Source organism: Eptatretus burgeri, chromosome 15 (genome assembly GCF_056783735.1).
Source record: "Eptatretus burgeri isolate ZD-2024b chromosome 15, Ebu_testis_v1, whole genome shotgun sequence".
In the NCBI taxonomy this organism is placed as follows: Eukaryota; Metazoa; Chordata; class Myxini; order Myxiniformes; family Myxinidae; genus Eptatretus; species Eptatretus burgeri.
This window is the reverse complement of record NC_140975.1, coordinates 24,157,187-24,180,289: the sequence shown is the minus strand read 5'-3', so window position 1 is coordinate 24,180,289 and position 23,103 is coordinate 24,157,187. Positions and strand designations below refer to the sequence as shown.

The 23,103-nt window shown below is 41.5% G+C and overlaps 1 protein-coding gene across 3 annotated transcripts in view; it reads left to right on the top strand.

Moving 5' to 3' along the window:
- Positions 1 to 23,103, top strand: part of MDGA1 (MAM domain containing glycosylphosphatidylinositol anchor 1) — a 369,996-nt gene that overhangs the window by 262,548 nt on the left and 84,345 nt on the right. For all 3 annotated transcript variants that reach the window (XM_085858359.1, XM_085858360.1, XM_085858361.1), the window contains one exon: positions 215 to 363. In XM_085858359.1, coding sequence (XP_085714485.1) covers positions 215 to 363 — 149 coding nt within the window. The remainder of the gene's footprint in view (positions 1 to 214; positions 364 to 23,103) is intronic.

Here is a 23,103-nt window from a genome sequence, read left to right as displayed (position 1 = left end):
AGGATGGCAGTTTATAGTTGGGCCAAGATTTGAACCCCACCTATAAGCAGCTCAGAGGCGAGTGTGCATCGACCTCGAGGCTATCCTGCCAGTCCACATCATGAAAGAGAATCATTAAGGCTTTTTGCAATTAGTGTAGATCGTGTACTTGTTCTGCAAGTTATTGTGCTGCATTGTTAGGAGATGTGGGATGGTTTTGTGAAACGATTTGCAGGACGTGCACTTCCGCCAGAGTTTTATTTTGACACTCCAAGCCCTGTGCGTGTCCAACGCCCCTGGCTGTACTCGTACTTGCTGCAGTGGACACAAAGCAGCCCAGAAGCAGCTGATATAATCACTGCCTATCACTTGGAAGTCAGACAGGTCAGTGATCTTGCATGGATGGCCAAGTTTAATATCACATAGCCTGTGATCTTCTTCAGTCTGTTTTCATCTTCAATCCATATTCTTCATTTCTTCCTTTTCATCCTCTAGTACAATTGGAGACATCTCAAATGTTAATTTATCAACTTCAATCCTATTAAGCATTAAGGAATTATGTTGGCATGTTGAGAAAAAGTAAAATACTTTGCATAGTGATACTGTGTCCACTACTGATACCACTTTGTCCACTATCTGTTGGTACATGTTAAATCTATCTATAATGGAGCAGATGCATAGATGGCTACATATGATATATATATATATATATATATATATATATATATATATATATATATATGAGATATATAAATATATATATATATATATGTATATGTGTATACACACACACACACACACACACACACACACACACACACACACACACACACACACACACACACACACACACACACACACACACGTATATATATATATTTATTTATTTGTCCCATTTACATCCCTACCCTGGCCTGTGCCCTGCTGATTTGTCAAGTTTGGAGGTTTGGTCTGTGTTTATTGCTCGGCTTTGTATGATCACGAATAAACGATTTAGCAGTATATTATCCTGATGAGCTCAAACAAGAGGGAAATCTGGTTCTGCAATTCTGCTTCATTTATTCGTGACCATGGGGGCTTTAATCTCAGTCTGCAAAAACTTCAGTGCCCTGTAGACGCCCTCCTTGTTTAGAGGTGATGTGTCACCATTCGGCCCATCGTGCCTACACTATACCAACACTAGATGTGTGTTCTGTTTGCAAGCAGCTTGATGTTGCTTGCCAAGTGGCATGCTTGATTCAAAGCGCTCAAACAAGCACTCCAATGCGACAGAGCGCTCGGTACCGCTTAACGACATGGCAGTATCCATGGAAGCAATACTATCGTGGAACTCGAGCAAATGCTGTCCGGATGGTCTTTTTCAGTTTTACTCGATCTTCTTGTGACAAAAACTTTCCCATCCAAATTGATTGTGTTAGCAGCAGCTGCAGAGTACGAGGAAGACCGAAAGAAAGATAAAGAAATGGGGGAGTCAGACGGAGGAGCCCTCTATCATACTTATCAATGGACCCCACCATTGTGCATTTTGGAGAGGGTGGAGGTGGATTTTTTTTTTTTTGCATGTTTGAAGATCTTGAAGAGTTAGGATGAAAAGTATGAAATGCACATTCACATCTAGTTTTTGAGTGCAATAATAAACTTTGGCACGAAGAAGAAGCTCAAAATTAAAAGCGCCCCCTTTTATTAGTTAAATTATTTCAAAGGAACGTGGAAAAGGCGGTCGGATTAAATGCTCAGAATGCAACCCAGCAAAGAGCGTCTCGAATCAACACTTTCCAGTGGCTATACTTGCCCGATCATCACGATTGGTTCCAGGATTTGCACTTGCAATGTCCCCCCTACTTTTACGTCGTGATCGACACCCATGGATATGGTACACAAGCATCATCAGCCAAATGACGTCCTCCTATGTCTTGTATTCCTTGTGTTAACTGTTGTCTCCAGGTTGACTCTTCCACTTCATAATAACTGAAGAATATTGAAACGTCTTATTTTTGTACATAAGAAGGTGCCACTCATGCTTTCCTGAGACGCTTGAATATTATGAATATTTTGCGAGAAAAGGTGCAAAATGTTTCCATTTCCTGGAGGCGCTAGTGCATGAATAACCATTTGTACTTCTGCCATCAACAGGAATACAACAGCTGAGCTAGTTTTTTGGCCAACAGTTGAAAAACAGTGGGGGGGGGGGGGTGGTGGAACTCTCCAACAATGATAAATTACGTTGGCGATCAGATAATTCATTTCAGTTGGGCTTATTAATCACAACAAAGGGAAAACAACAGCTAACTCCCGCATCTGCATTCAAATAAGCTTTGCATTTTCCCTGGAATCACAATCCCACCACAGGAAGATGTTGGTCCTTGGTACAAATCCAGGCCAAGTATCATCTGCAAACATGGCTTGGGAAAATAATGCAGCAAAAACAACACTGATATGCCATCATAAAAGGATCACAACATGGTTTCATTGGTAAAGTGTGGTCGGACCATCGAGTCTGGGTTTGATACCCATTGGGGTCAGACTTAATTAATAAACTACTGTTCTGGTGAGGATCAAATGAGGGGGAGCTTGCTTCTTGGGGCACATAAAGCCAGCTGTCCTGTTTGCATATATGTATCTTGTCTGCATGTTAAAGATCCTTTGGTATCTTCTGAAAAGAGTAGGCCTCGGCCAAATGATGATGGACAAATGACCCTCCGCCTGCGACTAAGTTACCTTGTAAATGTCAAATGATCCTGCAGGCATCCTGAAACATCGAAACCTATTTCCTCCGTGATTCCAAAACACTGATAATTTCCTTGCTCCTGCACGTACGTTCGCATGTTATAGCCCATCTTCCTGAAAAGGTCTCCCTTCTGTGCAATTAAACCTCCCTGACATTATTAGCAATATACATCAGCAGTGGAGCTATTATTAATTTATATCCTGTATTAATTTGAAAGCCGTATTATTAAATTATAGCTCATTTCACATGTTGCCTCCTGCAGGAAGCTTGTGTGTCTGCATCTTCCACGAAGGAGGCCAAAAAGCAATTTGTACAAAACAAGCCGAGAAAAACAGCATCGTTAATATCAGTCAGCCGGTCCAGAAATGGTTTTAGTCGCTCTCTTTGCCTCTCACTTTGGCCGCATCTCTCATGGAAAGCCTTTATCGTTGTGCGGACCATCCGTGAAAATTTCCTATTTGACCTTTTCCGAAAGGACCCTTTGGCAATGAGACAAAGGGCTAGAGAGAAACTGTTTTTATCCGCCATTATATCGACATCCAGAAAATTGGCAAGATTATTTGTCTGGTTTTTTTTTTTCCCCTCCCTGTAACAAGGAAAAGCGAGAGGACATAGACGGCGGGTTACGCATATATGAACCAAATGACCAGGGGATAAAACGGCGGACCCAGACTCGGTGGTGCAATGGTTGGAGCATCCACTCCGAGTCCAGGAGGTCGGTGATCTGAACCCCGGCCGAGTCGAAGAAAAGACTAAAAATGGTGTGTGCTGCTTCCTTGCTTGATGCCCAGCATTTAAAAAGGATAGAGGATGGAAAAAACAATCGTAGGTTGACAGACATTTCATTTCTTGATTTGGCATAATTTACGACCTCGTATATTTATTAATTTAAGAAGATGCAGATAGGATTGTGAATGCAACCCATAAATATCATTTGATATTGTTGTGATCTCAGATGCACCATATACTCTTTGCAGAGCATTTGCGCTGGTGAAGCAGTTTCTTGGCAAGGTACATGCTGGAGGAATTGCCTTTGCCTTCCCAGCAGTCATTTAGGGAAGAAATTAAGAATGTGTTCACAGTGTCGGCCATAACTCGACCACTCTTTGCAAAGGACACCATATGATATTCCACATCGATCAACTAATGCTGGCAGATGGGATGCCCAGTTTACCGTCCATCCGAGGGACGATGGACATACTGATGACTCACCCTGCCTGAAAAACAGTGGGATGACAGTTAATAGTTCGGCAGAGATTTAAACCTCAGCTGGACGGCTGAGAGGCGAAAGTGCGTACCTCTCGGCCATCCTGCCAGCAAAGTAGTGGTTGAGAATACGAGGCTTGCATAATGACTGTGAAAAAGTAAATTGAGATCCAGGTTGAACAAAAAATCAGGTTGAACAAAAACAAATAAAGAAGGAAGAAAAATAGCAGAGACATGCCATGTTTTATGCGTGGTCATTGTACCATTGCCAGCTTAGTGAGCCCTCCATTTTGCTTTTCCATTGGTGGTGTCGAGATAAATCATTGCTAAACATAAACATGACAGGATCCTCTCCACATTGTGTTTACTCCAGACCCTGCCCTTTCCCATGAAACCGACCTTTCTTATCACGGTGGCCCGACGCAGCACAGTTCTTCTCCCCTGTCAGCCCAGAGGCAAGGAGGGGCGAGGGGTATTGAGTCCACAAGCCTGAAATATTCCTGCACAACCATCACTCGCATCCCAGGTGATCCTCCAGTCGTTTCTCTTTCCATACAGTGATGGCAGGATGGGTGCATGATGGACAGGTTGTACGTCCATACCGCCGATAGCTAAGGTCAGTCTGGCTTATTTAATCTGTAGCCATCCCATCAGTGTCGATGATCAATCTCTACAATGAGCTAGAGGTGTCATGTAGACCACAATGAGAGAAGCAAAATTCTCAGAGACTTGAAGGGTCGTCTTTTCTGTGTTAACAAAGTATTTGCGTTGTATTTCAGCGATTTATGTGTACCTGCGCGTAGTCACAGGGCCAATCAGAGCTCAGCTCTGTGGAAAGATAGTGCAATATTCTACACACACACATACAAATGCATACACCATTGAAAGTTATGAATGCATATTCTAATCTAATCTTGTGTCTGATAAATTACAGCTCACATGCCTAAGTCTAAGTTGGACAGCCAAGTCACAGCACTGTCTGTTGTTAGGTGGATTGCCCAAAATCTTTCATCAAATTTCAAAAGGTGACATTCATTCACGATGTGATGAATAAGCTGATCTGGGTGACCACAGTCACATGCTGGGCTGTCTTTGAAATTCCTTTTGTGGAGGTGGTGTGATGCCCTCGCATGGAGAGTACAGCTCCTGTTGAGCACAGACCCCTGTGTTCAGGGGAGGTTGAAACCTGGAGAATCTTCTTTCGGATCACTCACCAGTTCTTTGTTCGCAATGTTGTTGTCTGTCCAGAGATTGCCCCACTTGTCGTTTGTGTTAAACCACACATAATTCAAAACATTTGCAGAGCTCCAGAAAGGTTTGCGTGACTTGAGTCGCATTTTTGGTAGATTCTGCAGGTCTTCATGGATTGGAATCTCTGGGTTGGCTTTGATGCAGTAAAACTCTCTCTGCATTTCTTCCCTTCTGGGGAACATCAGGGGGTGGGATGTTAGAAAGGACTCGGAACCACTGCATGGGTGTTGATTTCATTATTCCGCTGCTGATTATCGCATCAGTGCTTTCAGGACTGTGTCCAAGTGTTTTTTTTTTATGGCTGCTCTCTGCCAAAATGCGAGAGCAGTATTCCACTGAAGAGTACACAAGAACAAGGTCAGCAGTGCTAAGAGTGCATGCACTCGATCCCCAGCTGGTGCCCGCTAGTTTCTGGATGATGTGGTCTTGATCTTTGCTGTGACTCGTTGGTGTTCATGGTATGTGAGGCTGCAATCAAAGGTGACTCAAAGTTATTTGGGGGAACGGTTTGTTCTTTACTGGTGTGGTGCAAAAGGAAACCTGGAGTTTTCTGTTAGCCAGTTGTTTGCTGAAATGGAAAGCGGTAACTGTAGTCTTAGTTGGGTTTGGGCGGAGGCTCCAGTGGATTAGGTATTGTTCCATTATCTTTAAGTCCTGGGTCAAAGGATTGCTGAGATATTCAAGGTTGATTTCTTGGGTAGTAAGGGAAAGAACATCTGCATAGGCACAATTTCTGGAGTGGTACAAGGCATGTCGCTCGTATATATTTTAAAGAGAGTTGGAGCTAAGACAGACCCTTGGGAAAGACCATCATTCAAAGTCCTTATGGAGTGAGTTTGCTCTCTGAGTGAAACGTTATCATCTTCAATTCCTAAGCAGAGAAGAAAAGACACATTGTGGCTTGGCACTGGAAAAGTCTGGCAGCTTTCACCAGAAGACCAGGTCGCCATACCTTATAATATGCTGGCGAAACGTCAATTAGAGCAACACCTGTCTTGAGTGTATGTTGGCAGCCAGCCTCGATGTGGGTGGTAAGTGCAAGTACTTGATCAACACAGCTCCTACTAAGTCTGAATCCAGGTTGTTCCTTGGGAAGGTTGGGCTCTACCAGTGGAGAGAGCCTGGCCAGACGGACACGCAACTTGTATGTCATGGCAATGACTTTAGCCTCTCACCAGATTGATGGTAGACTCCAGTTGCATGTATTTTCATGAAAAACAGAAGCCAACCAATCACGTCCATGAGTTCCCAAGTTCTTCAAGAATTCAGGATAGATGCCATCAATTCTTGCTGCTTTCCTTGCTTTGGTGGAGGAAAGGCCAGTGTCAATGTCAGCCCTGGTGTAGGGGTAAGAAAGCAGGGATGTAGGAGGCGATGATGAAATTATGTTGGACAGTTCTTGGCAGACTTCATGGTGAGCCTCCTTCGTTGAGGAAACTTTAGAGTTGAGGAGTAGCCTCAAAGCAACAGCATTAGCTGATACTTTTGGAGGTTAATGTTGAGCAGGTGAAGTAGCTCCAAGATGCCTTCGTAGGTTCCATGACTTTCTCCTTGAATGAGTGAAATCAAGTTTCTCAACAGTTTCCTGCCATCTTTGTCATCTGGCCATGTCCAGAGATTCCAAGAGTTCAGATGCAACATCTGGATCCCCAGAAGCTTCATACTGTTGGAGAAGTTGGTCAGTTTCTGGCAACCAACAAAATGTGTAGCATTTGCAAAAACCACATGGGATGTTGTTTTTGGCAGCATCTATCAGGATCTTGCAGCAGTGTGGAAGGATCTTATGGGATGCGTGAAGAGGGTGTCCATTTCCATCTCTGGATACATAACAGAGGTCTGGATTGTAATCCTTCCTCCATCTATGTGAATGGAAAGTGCCTGGTTGCCTGACATTGTGCAGGAGATAGTAATCACCAGTGGAGGCCCAAGCTACCAGTTGTTCACCTGCCTCATCATCTGAAATGTGATGGCTGTTGAAATCACCAGCATAAACTTCAGGATGAGCAGTAATGGGTTGTGCTGGAAGGGGGCATTCTACTCGAGGTGGTTTGTACACGTTCGCGATTGTTGTTTCCCCAACTTTCACAGTGGCTATGAAGACATTATTGGCACTAGATTATTTAGCAACAATAAAAGTCAGTCAGGTTGCGTCATGAGTAGGTTACAATGCCATACTTTGCATGGTGCACTGCTGCAATAAGTTTGGAACCATAGATGTGGAGCTTGGAGGCAATGGAGTCATCCTCAGCATGTCTCTCTTGAAGAACAACAAGAACATCAACATCAAGGTCTTGAACAGTTCTTGATACGTAGTCACATTTTGCTCGTGGCATACCTTCCACATTTCATTGGAAGACGCGAAGAGTTTTCCCTATACTGTGAGACAAAACTCCGTTTGTAAGATTGTTGTGCTGCATGAATGCATATACACTTAAAGATAAACTGAGAAATTCCAAGCAACATCATTGACGAGTTCGCTGTGACACCTTCCATTATTGACTTCATTTCCATATTTCCCATCAAACTCTTGTTCCACCTCCCCAAACATACTCGCCCTTTTTCTGATGATGCTTCATCCATCTGAAAATACAATGAAAAGGAACAAGCATGGAACAAAAGGAATTTATTTGAGCTATTGTTGCTTCAAAAGTTGATGAAGAACACATTTTTGCTTACGTGAAGGAAGGAAGGAAGGAAGAAGAGTGAGAGATCTGAAGAATTGCTTCAGCTTATTGAGTGCCTGATTCATTGACCATGTGGGCCAAATTGGCCCACTGGTGACGTGCTATTTGTTGCCTATTCTTGAACTTGTGACTGTATTCACCTGCTCTCAAGCTCAATAACTTATGAGACACCACTCAGACTGGAAAAAGTCATCAACCATTAGCGGTGAGTAGAAGTCGATAACTCGATTTTTCCTTGAAGGATACACAGCGATCTCCAGCCCAAATCACCAGACCCAATTATGTATTTCTCACTCTATATGTGAGAAACAGTATATGAACAGAACTTGTTTTCTGTATGCAGCCAGCCGTATATACATCCATCCATTGGGACCAGACTCTATGCAGAGTGTCGGTGCTGCCTAAGCAGTCTCCTTGGCTATTGGGTACAATCCTGGACGGGTCGCCACTCCAACACAGGATACCAGCAAGCTGGCACTCATTTTGCCAACCTCGGAAGGATGACAGGAAGAGTCAACCCCACCTGTTATTAATTCAACAGCAAAGTGGGATTTGAACTCAGGATCCTAGGATCCCCAGTCCACCATCCTAACCATTAAGCCAACACCAGGCATACACTACTACCATTGGTTGGACAAGTAAATGGAGCAAAGTTCATGATGTAAAAGTGCGAACAAATTGTCACCAATGAAAAGTACGCTGCACCTCAATCGATCCTCCATCATCTTAAGTTTTTTTTTCAAGCCACGTAGAGATCATTAAAGAAAAGATCCAAGCACAATTCAACAAGAGTGATGATTTCCCACTAAACTTGCATGCAATCATGCAATACTGTGGAATTCTATTGAAGAATTAAATCACTAACCTCTGGAACCAACAAATCTAGCATGGGAAGATTGCCCAATATGGGACTGCACACAAGACAGGAGATTGCCATTTTTCTGTAAAAATTGATGCATTCGGAAATGTTTTCGAGTATTTAATGTTAGCAGATGAGAACCTTTCAAGCCAAATACTTTTAAACTTCTTCCAATTGCAGCGATTGTTAAAGAAAATTTCCGATGTACCCTCTTAAGTGCCGTCCCATTTTAATATGAGTACCGGTACTCTTACAAGGAAGTTCAATGCAGGAGGTTAAGCCACTTGGCCCACCAAGGCTGCACAGTCGTTGGCAACCTATGGTGATTTGTCCATGCTCTGTCCTTTTTAAATGCTGAGCCTCAAGAAAGGAAGTAGCACCATTTTTAAAGTGTTTGGTATGCCTCGGGCAGGTTTGAACCACCGACCTCCCAGCCTTGGAGCGGATGCTCTCACCATTATTGCAGGAGTCTGGTTCGTTTTGTATTTTATGTTTTGTATCCCACTGAAAGGCTGGATCTGCATCTGGACCTTAACCAAAACCTAATCGGCTCGTTGCAGCCTTATGGGCCACTTGGCCCGAATAGGATAGATAATGATGATGAATCGGCTTGTTCTTGTCACCTACCCAACTCATCCACCAAGTTTTGTCATAATCCCTCCACAACTTTTTGAGATTTCGTGCCATATACATAGTTTTGGTGACTTCACCTCTCAATGGTGAAGAATCACTTTTAAAATTCTAGTATCCAGATTCAGATCTTCACCAAAATCTAATCGATTCATCCTTGTCATACACCCAACCTGCCCACTAAATTTTGTCCGAATGTGTCCATAACCTTTTGAAATATCCTGCTCACAGACAAACAGGGGTGAAAACATAACCTCCATCCACTTTAGGTGGCGGAGGATAACAAGGTCTGTCTTCAGTTATATCCTGTTCGGGAAAAGAAAAAGAAAGAAAATATTCACAACGTAGCTGCTTCCACCACTGTTTTATGCAGGTGCAATTCAACGCGCTGCCATTCATGATCACCACTTTACCATGAAGTGGCTTCTTTGTACTGAATGGGTAACATTTGAAGCAGCAAGGCTCGTGTTACCTGAGATTTTAAAAGTAAACCGCCTACTCATTTCTCATGTCACATTAGGATATTTATTGTCCACCCCCGAATACTTCTGGACCCAAACCACAGTGGTAGTGAAATAATGTTGGTACGCATGATCACACTTGACCACCTGTGTTGGGCACATCATACATTACTCGTGTTTTTAACTGTCTGCAAAAGACAATTTTGCACAGTGAGGGTAGTTTTCCTACTGCAAAATTTAAATAAAGAGGACTGACTAGATAGTTCAGAGGTAGAGTACTCACCTTTCAGCTGTCTTGTCACCCGAGTGAATCATTGGAAGGGCTTTGCATCGTAGAGTATACCGTCCTTCACAGGGGACTTTAAACTTGCTGTGCCATTTGTTAGAACTCGACTATAGATGTCAAACATCCATTGTAGCTTTCAAATTTTGAGTTCCTGTCCTGGTTTTACGACTATGCTTTAGCAGCACTCTGTGATAGAATGTGTGGCATGATGTGCAGGATAATCTGTCAGCTGTGGAATCATTTGTGGTGTTTGCAGTGTATGATTTATATGAAGATATAGGGGAGGGAATTTGGTCATCAGGGTTGACTATACCATAAATGACCCCAAGCCTTTCTTGTCTAGTTATTATTTGCAACATTTTTTTTGTGGAAGGCTCTTCTCTCTGCCTCCTATAACAACCTCTCTTCCAAAAATTCCTTGTGTTGGGAACTAAGGCGTTACTTATTCAGCTCTATCGAATTTATTTTTGTGATCTGTAAATTCTTAAAGCTTTGGGTACCTTACACTTCCCTCCTTCAGGGTCATCTCCCATAGACGGGTTGTTATTCTGGCAGAGGTTCATGATGGGAATTCAAACAATATCCCTCATGGTTTTCTGTACTTATTATGTCGACAGTGAACTGTCTTTCCCTGTCCTATCAGTTGTTGCAATCTATGAGATGCACCTCTCCTTTCTGCATCATATGCCTTTAGACTTTGAGGACTTTTCCATGAATGATACCAATGCAGATTTTTTTTAAACTCTCCAACCATCACCATGTTGTTGGTCTTTGTATCTTGTTTTCATCTTTTCTCCAGCTTTGCCCCATTAGCTCTTGCCCCAAAACTTCCATCTATTTCCCCCTCTAATCATACTTTTTTTTTTTCGAGACAAAGTCAAGGCTCCTGGAAGAGCGAGACCACAGAGTGGATGACGGACAAACTCGGGATGTGGGTTAGAATGAGGGAAAGGGGAAGATGCAGGGGGTGAACAATAAGGATACAGGAGAAAACTCTCAGGAAGGAGAAAACTGGAAATTTTGAAAGAGCTGGGATTGGGGAGGGTTAATGAGGGTAGAAAATATCAGGGTTTTGGATGGGAAGTGATCTGAGATGGTGGTGAACAGCTGTCTGAATATTTTGAGGGAAGAATGAGATTGAAGAAAATGTGAAAGTTTATCCCACAGGTGTGAGAAAGGAGGAGCAAATGAGTATAGGTGAGCATTGATGCTGGATTTTGGGAGTTTCACCAGAAGTGGGTTGTTGGTGGACTCTTACCCTGTAGAAACCTGTGGGGGGGGGGGAGTGTTGAGAATGGGGAGCACTGAGTATGGAGAGGGCAGAGGGTGCAAGACAAGAAAGAAGGGGTAGAAGACAGATGGACCACCGACATGTTTGTCTGGCAAAGTGATAGGCTCATTGACTCAGCTTCATTGCAGGAGGTTCCAATGATCTTGAAGACCTTGGTTTCTTGCCACTCCTCCAGCTCCTTTTATATCACCCTTCCCAAATCAAACATCCTGCCATCTCCTATCCTTTTTAAATCACTTTTTCCCTCAGGAATTAATCACTGTTTTCCCTCTGGAATTCCTAATCATCCTCCAACCTATCACTCTGACTGTGTCAATCTTTTAAAATCACTCTCTGCAGCCATATACAGGCCATCATATTCCACTGCATGTCCAAACTCTACATTCTACCCTGCCCTCGACCTAACTCCTTATTTCATTCTTCCCATTATTATCCTGAGCAGACACTGTGCTATACTTAGAGCCTTGCGTATTCAATTAAAACAAGGTCTCTTAATTGCTGACAAGTGACGTGAGTGTATTGTGCTGTGGTGTTAGGGGTCTATATATTGGACAAGATAGAAATGCGAGTCTTTTTCTGCTTCTGGTTTTCCTTATTACTTCTTGTATTTCATCTGCCAACAGAATTTAATGATACAGTCTCTCATGGGAGAACTCTCTCTCTCTCTCTCTCTCTCTCTCTCTCTCTCTCTCTCTCTCTCTCTCTCTCTCTCTCTCTCTCTCTCTCTCTCTCTCTCTCTCTCTCTCTCTCTCTCTCTCTCTCTCTCTCTCTCTCTCTCTCTTTCTCTCTTTCTCTCTTTCTCTCTTTCTCTCTTTCTCTCTCTTCTCTCTTTCTCTCTTTCTCTCTTTCTCTCTTTCTCTCTTTCTCTCTTTCTCTCTTTCTCTCTTTCTCTCTTTCTCTCTTTCTCTCTTTCTCTCTTTCTCTCTTTCTCTCTTTCTCTCTTTCTCTCTTTCTCTCTTTCTCTCTTTCTCTCTTTCTCTCTTTCTTTCTTTCTCTCTTTCTCTCTTTCTCTCTTTCTCTCTTTCTCTCTTTCTCTCTTTCTCTCTTTCTCTCTTTCTCTCTTTCTCTTTCTCTTTCTCTCTTTCTCTCTTTCTCTCTTTCTCTCTTTCTCTCTTTCTATCTTTCTCTCTTTCTCTCTTTCTCTCTTTCTCTCTTTCTATCTTTCTTTCTTTCTCTCTTTCTCGTTTTCTCGCTTTGTCGCTTTCTCTCTTTCTCTCTTTCTCTCTTTCTCTCTTTCTCTCTTTCTCTCTTTCTCTCTTTCTCTCTTTCTCTCTTTCTTTCTTTCTCTCTTTCTCTCTTTCTCTCTTTCTCTCTTTTTCTCTTTCTCTCTTTCTCTCTTTCTCTTTCTCTCTTTCTCTTTCTCTCTCTCTTTCTCTCTTTCTCTCTTTCTCTCTTTCTCTCTTTCTCTCTTTCTCTCTTTCTCTCTTTCTCTCTTTCTCTCTTTCTCTCTCTCTTTCTCTTTCTCTCTTTCTCTCTTTCTCTCTTTCTCTCTTTCTCTCTTTCTCTCTTTCTCTCTTTCTCTCTTTCTCTCTTTCTCTCTTTCTCTCTTTCTCTCTTTCTCTCTTTCTCTCTTTCTCTCTTTCTCTTTGTTCATAAGAGTTGAGGTCCAATGCCACCACACTTCTGCCCTGCCTTGGCCAAGATACTCCTCCACTTCCCCCTGTCCTCCGCCAACTCTCTAGACTCTTCAACCACTCTACTTTATTGATATCCCTCCTCACAATCTTCCCATCTCAGTTGCAGTCTACCTTTTTCCTCCTACCTTGCTCCCTCAACCTATCCGCTCTCTTTGCCATTCCCTCTTCCTCCATCCATACCAAGTGTCCAGCCCATCTCAGCTGGCATTTCAACAATCTCCCTGTCAAACTCATGTACACACCGATCTCCTCCCTCAGTTTGTCCATCCTCCATCTATACACTTTCTTCACTCCCGCATTCCTCCTGACCCAGTTGTTCTCACAGCATCTCTCGTTGTCTCTATGTCAGTGCCACTGTTTTGAGATCTTACTACAACTATTAATTGTTAAATAGAAGTGGTTATGATGAGGCGAGGTGATCAACGCTCTGCATGCTTCCAGTATTTTGAATTATTCATCAATTAAATTTTTTTTTTTAATTTTCAGGTGATTCATAAAGAGGTTTTTTTTGGTTTTGTTTGCCGGCAATTCTTCAGTCGAGTTCAAATCATGACATATGTGGCCTTAGTCATTGTCTCGTGTATTGTCTCTTGGAGAGATGCCAATTACTGACTCGAATCCAATATTCCCGGTAATTAATGCCTTTAAACCCATTCTTGCAATCGGCCAAGCTTTGCTGTACAGAATTAAATGTGAATTGTCAGGAGATCTTCCGCCATGACTTGAATATTCAATAATTTAGCTTTAAACAACATGCCTTCATAAACAAAGAAAATAAGACCTTTTCCAATAGAAAAAAATATGTCCAAATAGAAACGGAATGAGTCAGTGCTGTCATAACCAAATTGTCCATTTGCCGCATGAACAAAATGGGAATTTAAACAATGTCACATGAAAACCGAAATGTGGACATTATTGTTTCTTTATCAGTCATATTATGATGATGGAAATTTCACACGAGCAGAGTTGACATTTTGGCTCGAGGATCCCATCAACTTTGTTACAAAGCAGGTTGGTGGTGCACCAGCATCTTGACCTTTTGGAAAGGTTAAACCCTTCCTTCATCATGTGTGGAAGTGCCTTTGTATATGTAATGATTTGAATTTCAAACTCTCAACTCTCTCAATTAAAGCTCTCTGCATTTTTGTGAGTCTCCTGCAATGAGGCCAAAGCACAAAGTCTTGCTGCTGTCACATTCCAGAGAAGTCTGTGACCTCTCTGGGTTTTGTTTTTGTTTTAACTACATCTCCGGTCAAGCTCCCTTTACTCTCACAGCTCTCCGACCATCCCCAGCTCCTTCAAAGGGGGAACACTCGTTCCAGTAAACCCCTCCAGGTTCGAGTCCCAAAATTTCGACTTTCTGCACACCTTACCTCTTTTGTTCCCTTTTCTCCCGTTTGTGCAACTGTCTTCCTGAGGATGTTCAACCCTACTCTTCCATCCAGGGCTTCAAGGCTGGCACTGAACCACCGTCTCACATCATCCCTCATCCCTACCCATAATCCTTTCTACCCCATTAATGCCACCTTAGAATCCTCTTACTTGTAGGTTATTGGGGTTCCTCCCCTTTTTCTCCTCTTTTGTTGATTGCATATTCCCTTGCTTTTTATGTCCTGCCACTGTTCCCTGAAACAGTCCATTGCCTTCTTTTTTAACCTCATAAAACAAAATTTTGGCCAGCTTAACAGAAAACAATAGGTCATTGTTTTTTGGTACTTTAGCCAAATTCTAGATTCCTGCTGTGATTCTTCCATGCACACTGCAGTCAACAGCTTAACCATGCCTGCGCAATGATGCACAATCAAATTTAATTTAGGTTTGAATCCCAGTGTCCTTTCGTGCTGCTGGAACTACTAGTACTACTACTACTACTACTAATACTACTAATCCCCATGCCCAGATGAGGGTTGTATAGCCACCCCCTTGAGGGGTTGACCCTTTTGCACTTTGTTCACTTGAGACAGGGGAAGATGAGGTGAGGGCAAGGATTTGTAATTTGTTCATCGTGCCGGTGAGAGCTCACCTACTCTTTACGAAGGACACTTTGGGATCTTTAACATCCACCGACTCATGCAGGCAGATGGGATGCCCATTTTAACGTCCACCCGAGGGACGACACACACATTGATGAATCACCCTGCCAGTGAAACACCGGGATGACAGTTTATCGCTGGGTCAGGACTCCAACCCAAACCAGACAGCTTTGAGGCGAGTGCGAGTACCTCTCGGCCATCCTGTCAGCCCGATGCTGGAACCCGAGGTCCCACTGAGCATGAGAGTTTTTGCTTGCTTGTTTTATTTGCGTAACATGAAGGTAAAGGGGTTATTGCTTGGCAACACGTTTGTCTGTGCAATTGATGCTGTTTACTTCGAAACATAGAGCAGCTTTATTTAATGCGAGCAGAATTATCGTGCACAGGAGGTGGGAGCTCGCATCATCCCGAAGCCGCTGTCTTTTTCACTCAACGATTGCTAGTCCAGCTATCCCATCGGGATTTGTCTACTCAACGAGCTGCAGGACTCATTGTGATTTTCTTTCAACCACTTGGCCTTGTGTTTTGTCCTGAAAATGATGTCATGTCCTATAAAAATATTTTTATCACGTCTACTGCTTGTGGAAAAGCTTGGATACATACATCACATGCTGAGTGACACTAACGTAGTCGTCGAGTTGATAAAGCCGCGATCACTTAAATCCATATAATGCAGAAGTGCATAAGCACACTCTTATTTAGTTTCAAGGGGGTAATCAAAATACCATCCCGGGGCTGTCACCGTTCCCGAGGTCACTGACGTTGGCAATGATCTGCAGTCCATTTGATCATCCTAACTTTGCTTCTTTGCATGATGGCTGGAGGGCAAATCTCCATTTCTGTATTCAAGTCCCACCTGGTGCAGTTGGAAAGTGAGAGTTACAACTTGCAGCTGTCGCTTACGGGTGGGAATCGTAATTGAAGCAACGTGATGTAGTCATTGTAAATCAGGGACGGTGAGGGGGTAGATGGAGAGCGGGGGAATGGTCGGTGTGGAGAGAAAAGGGAAGTTTATGTTAATGCGTGAGAGTTCAACTACTTGTATATTCTGTCATGCTTCATGACATCATAATAGCAAGCTGAAAGCTATTACAGTATAAAGGTAGGCTATATTTAATTATTCTTTTTAAAATGCACCTTAATTCTTCGATTGCTAATTTTAAAGCTTCACATCTGTGCCTTTGGAATTGCAGAGTGAATTTGATGTTTTTTTTTTTTTTTCTTTAGGTTTGTGTAATCATCTTTGGCTAGGTGCGCATCATGCTTGTGGGCACCAAGTACAAAGTATGGGAATAGTGGAAGGGTTCACATGTCAGGAAAAGACTATATGAATATATCGCCAGCATCGTAATATATGCGTTGCTATAACTGAATGTCTCAGAATCAAACATGAAAATGACTCGTTCAAATATTCTAAAATTAAGAGACAAAAGTTTGGTTCAAATTTGATTTGAAGTTTTGTTTAGAAAAGGCAGGTTAAGTAATGTACTACTTACTACTCCTTTAATGATCCCAATTAGTCCCACCTTATTCTGGAGTCAGCCAGGGGAAGTCTTTCACCAACTGGCTGGCTGGGCTTGAAGTTCAACTGGAGCTGATTTGGGAAGAAATTTGAAATTTGTCATCAGTGCTGACAATACCTCACATACGCTTCATGAACAGCACCGTAGGATATTTAAAGTCCACCAGCTAATGCGAGCTGATGGGACACCCCGATTAATGTTCAGCTGAGAGACAGTGTACCCTGGGATGCGATGCCCTGCTGCTTGCAAAGCAGCAATCCAACAGTTTATAGTACATTCTCTGTGCACCATCCCGGCGGGCCTATAAATAGCAGAGTAATGCATGGAGATTAATAATTTTGAGGGAATTTGCCTCGATACTGTGGGTACTAACCAATATCCATAATTGCTCATATCCTGCTTTAAAGCAGGAAACATTAAAAGCATTAAATAATGCATGCACTGAAAATCAAAATGGCGCCTAGTGAAGGAACAAATTAGAAGGCCGAACAGCGAATAATGAAATTTCTGATGAACTCAAACATTACGCCTGTTTAAAATTACAGCCACTTGGCTGCACAGTACGATGTTGATTGCCTGTCAAGGTCATCCGTATTTGACTGGTACAAATCATTTAAAGATTGAAGCGAAAGTGTACAGAGTGAACCGATTGTCGCAACACCGACCACCTCTATCAACAAACGCCAACATGAAGACACTTGAGGGTATCATTTTGCCTGAGTGAAGAGTTTTCTGTTCTTATATTAGAAGGGAACATTACCGTTGTGAGTATTCAGTCAATCATTCATGAAAATCTAAAAACTTCCAAAATGTTTGTGCAAAATGAGTGTTAAGGCGATAGATTTCTGATCAAAATTCCTTGTGAATCACAATTTTCTGAGAGTTGTCAGCTAAATTTGGTCAACAAGGCATTGATTTTATTTTTTGTATTTGAAATCGGTTGTCATGTGTTAACGAAACTTTGATATACCATCATACTCTCTGGAGTCACAGAGGGCAAGTGTGCAATGGCACCACCCTGAAACTCCAATACGGAAGGAATTCGTAACTCGTCATTCTGCTGACAAAGTGATGGCATCCGTATTTTTTTTTGTTTTTTTTTTCGATGTGCAAGGGATTCTGTTTCTCGATTTCATTGAAGATGGGACAACCATCAATTCACAGTACTCCTGTGAGCTCCATGACAAGGTTAAGCCAGCAAATAGAACAAAGTGGTCTTGTCTCTTGTCAAACGGTGTCATTCTTCATGACAATGCTTGCCCTTACACTGCAACTGATGATGACTACTTTGCAGAACATGAGTTGGAAAGTCCTATTCCATATTCCTCTTACAGTCCAGATTTGTTACCTTGTGACTTTCAACCGTTTGGTCCACTTAAAGAGCACATTGGGAGGGAAAAGTTTCTGACAAATTAAGCTATGTATAATGATGTGTTGTATTGGCGATGCACATGTACTAAATAATTTTACACTGGAAGTAAAATGAAAGCTTCACTCCGATGTGATGAATGTATTGAATTGAATTGAAATTAATTATTTGTCCAGAAAACAATTGAAAATTGCATTGTCAAACAGCTTAAAATCTGAGGATAAAATATTGTACAATTAATTTACGAATGCAATTAAAACAAGAAAAAGAGCAATCAGAGATTGCAGACCCTCGTCATGACTTGTTTTGTGTGGTGTTTGTGAAGTTTTGTGTGGTGTAATTTGTGTGATGTTTGTGTACTGGTGTGTTACGGAATTAATAAGACATAATTAGAACTGCCACTTTATAACTGATGACAGTGATGACCGGTTACCAAGACATTCTGCTTTGATGCAACCGCGCTTTGCTTGGACACCTGACCTTGACCCCATGACGTTTTTCATTGTTATTCAATTGAATTTCGAATTGGATTAAAATAAATTCAAATCAAATCAAATGGAAGACCAAATAGGTACAGTCTTGCATTGGAGTCATCAGAGGGAACCCAAACAAACAAAAAGCAAAGATGAAGTCATCAGGAGGAACCTGGATTGGATTCACATTTCAACTGTTTCTCCTCTACCTTCAAACCCATCCAGGCACAGCCAAGTGAGCCTATTTAAAAAAAAAAAAAGAACCCAGATCAAAAAACTAATAATTCTGGCTTCCAGACCATGTGTCCAATCAAGTTGAAATTTAAAACATGTATTTCCCATCACTAAAAGTTCATAATTGTGCCGTTTGATGTCGATTGATTTAGCGGTTCCAGAGAAAACATTATTTAACATTTTCTTCAATCCAATATGGCTGCCAAACCATGTGACATCAATTATTCCTGAACAAATTTGTACATCCAAGGATTGCACAACATTTGTGTGAAGTTTCCCCTCGATCTATACAGCCGTTCTGGAGAAGAAGATTTTTTTATAGGTTTGAGGGTAAATCCAATATGGCTTTCAAACCATGTGACCTTTAATGTCATATTTGTGTTTTGTTCTTCATGGATAGATAGTCATACATGCAAAGTTTTTTGCCTTGATCTGTTCAGCCACTTCAGAGAAGATTTTTGAAGGTGTTTTTTTTTTTAACAATAAGGCTGCCGAATCATGTGACTGATGATGTCATCATTTTTTTTCTGTGGACCATTTTATCCCTCGATGACCCTCAAAAATTTTCATACTCATCACATGTAGTATTTTACATATGCAATTATGACGTCATGACAAGGCACCTATGACATCATAAAAAAATCACACTTATTCGCCATGCGGAGTACTTGCTACGTGCCAAGTTTAAATTTTGTCCTTGGTGTCGTTTCAGATACAGAGGTCTAATTTTTCCGTTTTTCCAACATGGCTGCCACACCACGTGACCTATGATGTCATAATTATCATTAGAACATTCCACATATGTAGTCATACACATGGTGAAAATTTTGTCTCAATCCGACAAGCGATTGCAGAGAAAAACACAAAAGTTCTGTGTGGTCAAACAGACAAATAAACAAGAAGAGGACATCATGCTGAGCACGACACTTGCAAAAGCCATAAAACAATTTTGATGTCAAAAATAATTGGTGGTCGAATTCAATAACCAAATATGCAGCTCCTCTTCAAATTTCAAGTGAATCGGATGAAAATTGACAATTTTAGAAATTCGGCCGATGTTAACCTTTTGGCCGATGTTGACCTCCAAAATAATTGGTGGTTGAATTCAATGACCAAATATGCAACTCTTCTTTTAAATTTCAATTCAATCGGATGAAAATTGACAATTTTAGAAATTCAGCCAATGTGGACCTCCAAAACAATTGGTGGTTGAATTCAGTGACCCGAAATATATATCCTCTTCAAATTTCAAGTCAATCGGATGAAAATTGGGGATTTTAGAAATACCACCTTCGTTGTTGACCTTGGGACTATGTTGACGTTTTGGTCGATGTTGATTACAAATATAATTGGCTGGTTTAATTTTCTGACAAAACAAGCAAATCCTCTTCAAATTTCAAGTCAATGGGATGAAACTTGTCAATTTTAGAAAGTCGGCCTATATTGTCCTTTTGGCCGATGTTGACCTCAAAATTAATTGGCTAGTTGAATTCAGTGACCTGAAATATAAACCCTCTTCAAATTTCAAGTTAATGAGATAATAATTGAGGATTTTAGAAATACCTCCTTAGTTGTTGACCTTGGGCCTATGTTGACCTTTTGGTCAATCTTGACCTCAAAAATAATTGGCTGGTTGAGTTCACTGACCTGAAATATAAATCCTCTTAAAATTTCAAGTCAATCAGATGAAAATTTAGGATTTTAGAAATCTCACCAAAGTTGTTGACCATGGGACTATGTTGACCTTTTGACCTCAGACACAATAGGCTTCTTCCTTTTGACAAACTCTACCATGTGGTGAAGTTTTGTGGATCTGCAGTTTTGTGGACCTCTGCCAAGCTGCACAGGTTACGTTTTGTTTCCACTGACAGGCTGGATCTGTACATGGACCTGAACCGAAATCGAATCCTCTTGTTCTCACCTACCCAACTCATCCACCAAGTTTGGTCATAATCCGTCCACAACGGTTTGAAATACTGAGACATATTTCGTGTTTAGCCCTATTTCTCAATTGTGAAGAACCACTTGAAGCATTCTATTGTCCAAATCTTCACCACAATCTAATCAATTCGTCCTTGTCACACACAAACCTATCCACCAAATTTTGTCTGAATCCGTCCACAATGCTTTGAGATATTCTGCTCACAAATAGACAGACAGAGACAAACGGTTGAATACATAACCTCCATCCACCTTTGGTCAGCAGAGGTAATTAAAGAAAAAAAAAAATGTAAAAATAGACAACAATATGCAGTTCACTCGTCATCATTTTAATATCTCCCAAACCACCACTCACTGACACTTTAATATTACCGACATTCATTCATTAACCTCCCCCCCATCTTCTCTCTCTCTCTCTCTCTCTCTCTCTCTCTCTCTCTCTCTCTCTCTCTCTCTCTCTCTCTCTCTCTCTCTCTCTCTCTCTCTCTCTCTCTCTCTCTCTCTCTCTCTCTCTCTCTCTCTCTCTCTCTCTCTCTCTCTCTCTCTCTCTCTCTCTCTCTCTCTCTCTCTCTCTCTCTCTCTCTCTCTCTCTCTCTCTCTCTCTCTCTCTCTCTCTCTCTCTCTCTCTCTCTCTCTCTCTCTCTCTCTCTCTCTCTCTCTCTCTCTCTCTCTCTCTCTCTCTCTCTCTCTCTCTCTCTCTCTCTCTCTCTCTCTCTCTCTCTCTTTCTCTCTCTTTCTCTCTCTTTCTCTCTCTTTCTCTCTCTTTCTCTCTCTTTCTCTCTCTTTCTCTCTCTTTCTCTCTCTTTCTCTCTCTTTCTCTCTCTTTCTCTCTCTTTCTCTCTCTCGTTCCTTTTGGCCTGTTACATCCTGATCTGTTCAGTGTACTCGCTCTTCAATGAGCCTTGATACACGAACAGAAAATGGTACAAATGATTTCAGAAATCTGCTGGTTCTGAATGTCAGACATCTTAACCTCCTACCAGACATCATCTGGTCATAAACCTTGTCTCGTGGGTGGATACCATTTTGCATAATGGCTTTAGCCTTCGTTAAAACTCGTTGATGAGAAATTACACTCACTGTGTAGGTATGTCTATCTTTCCTCTGAGGATCTTTCCAGCCTACTATTTTGCTACTCTCCGCAGCTTTACCAAATCCACCTTTGTTTAACACCACCAAAGCAGCCAGACACAGCAGCCGCACAAGATAACACCCAATTATTGAAGCATAAAAACGCCTCATTAATATTTTTATCAACCTGAAATGATTTAACTTACCGAAAAAAGTACAGGTGCTGGTGTCCTTCGGAAACCCATGATTTACAGTGCTCTTCCCCTGATAGATTATAATCATCAATTATTTTGCAGAAATACTTATGGGAGTGAACAGTCTCAACATCAACATTGTTGATCATAACTGGAGGGTAACTGAGGTTTGGATTTCTTAAACTCAGAAATCATCATCTCTTTCGTCTTTTGATTGTTCAACATAAGAAAATTATCACTACACCATGTAACAAAATTCTGAATAGTGTTTCCATAATCCATTTCACAATCATTAAGAAACCTGACCAACCACAGTGTCATCTGCATACTTTAAAATGCTAACATTGTTTGAGTGCAAAATGTAATCATTTGTATACAGAAAAAAAAACGATTATATTTCACACTCAAACAGTGTTAGCCTAAGATAGAAAATACCTTGAAAAGTAATGCAGGTATCATTTTTAGCTCACCTGGAACATAGATCCGGGAGTTTATGAGATGGCACGTTTTCAGTCCGTCCGTCCACAAATACTTGCAACTTCTCTGAAACTATGCATACGATTTCAATGAAACTTTACCACAACGTACATCACCATGTATGTACCAAAGTTTGTTCATGGCACTAAAAAAAATCGGGCCCAAAGGGGGTCTACAGCGGTTACTCCCCAAAATATGCATTCGCTTTCTTCCCCAAAACTAGAGGTGTAATGATGAAACTTGACCACAACCTTCATCACCTGTGATGTACAAAAGTTTGTTCACGCTATTTTAAAAATCATGGGATGTACCCCCCAAAATACCCCCAAAATCGTGGGTTGCCCCCCAAAATGCGTATTTGCTTTCTTCTCCGAACCCACACACAAAATTTTGATAAAACTTGATTTGAACCACCTTGAATTGCTTGTTTTGAAAATAAAGATGGGGATAGAAATCTCTTTGACCTTACCTGCCTCTGTTTGGTCGCACGCTTTTCCAGATCTGAAGATATGATATAGTTTGATTCTTATCCTGTTTATTTCACCTTCCAGTGCACCCCACATTTAGAATCTATAGACTGTATATATAAAAGCGAGTTGTGTCCTTGTGAAGCCTTTTCTTTGATTTCTTTAATACAATGCCATCCATACCCCTGGGCCAATTGTCCTGACATTTGCTGCACTGCATTATTTTCACACGGAAGGTCAACGTCACAATAAAAACTTTCAATTCTTAATCAAATTGAAGTTAAAACATGAAATAAAGGCGTTTTGGTG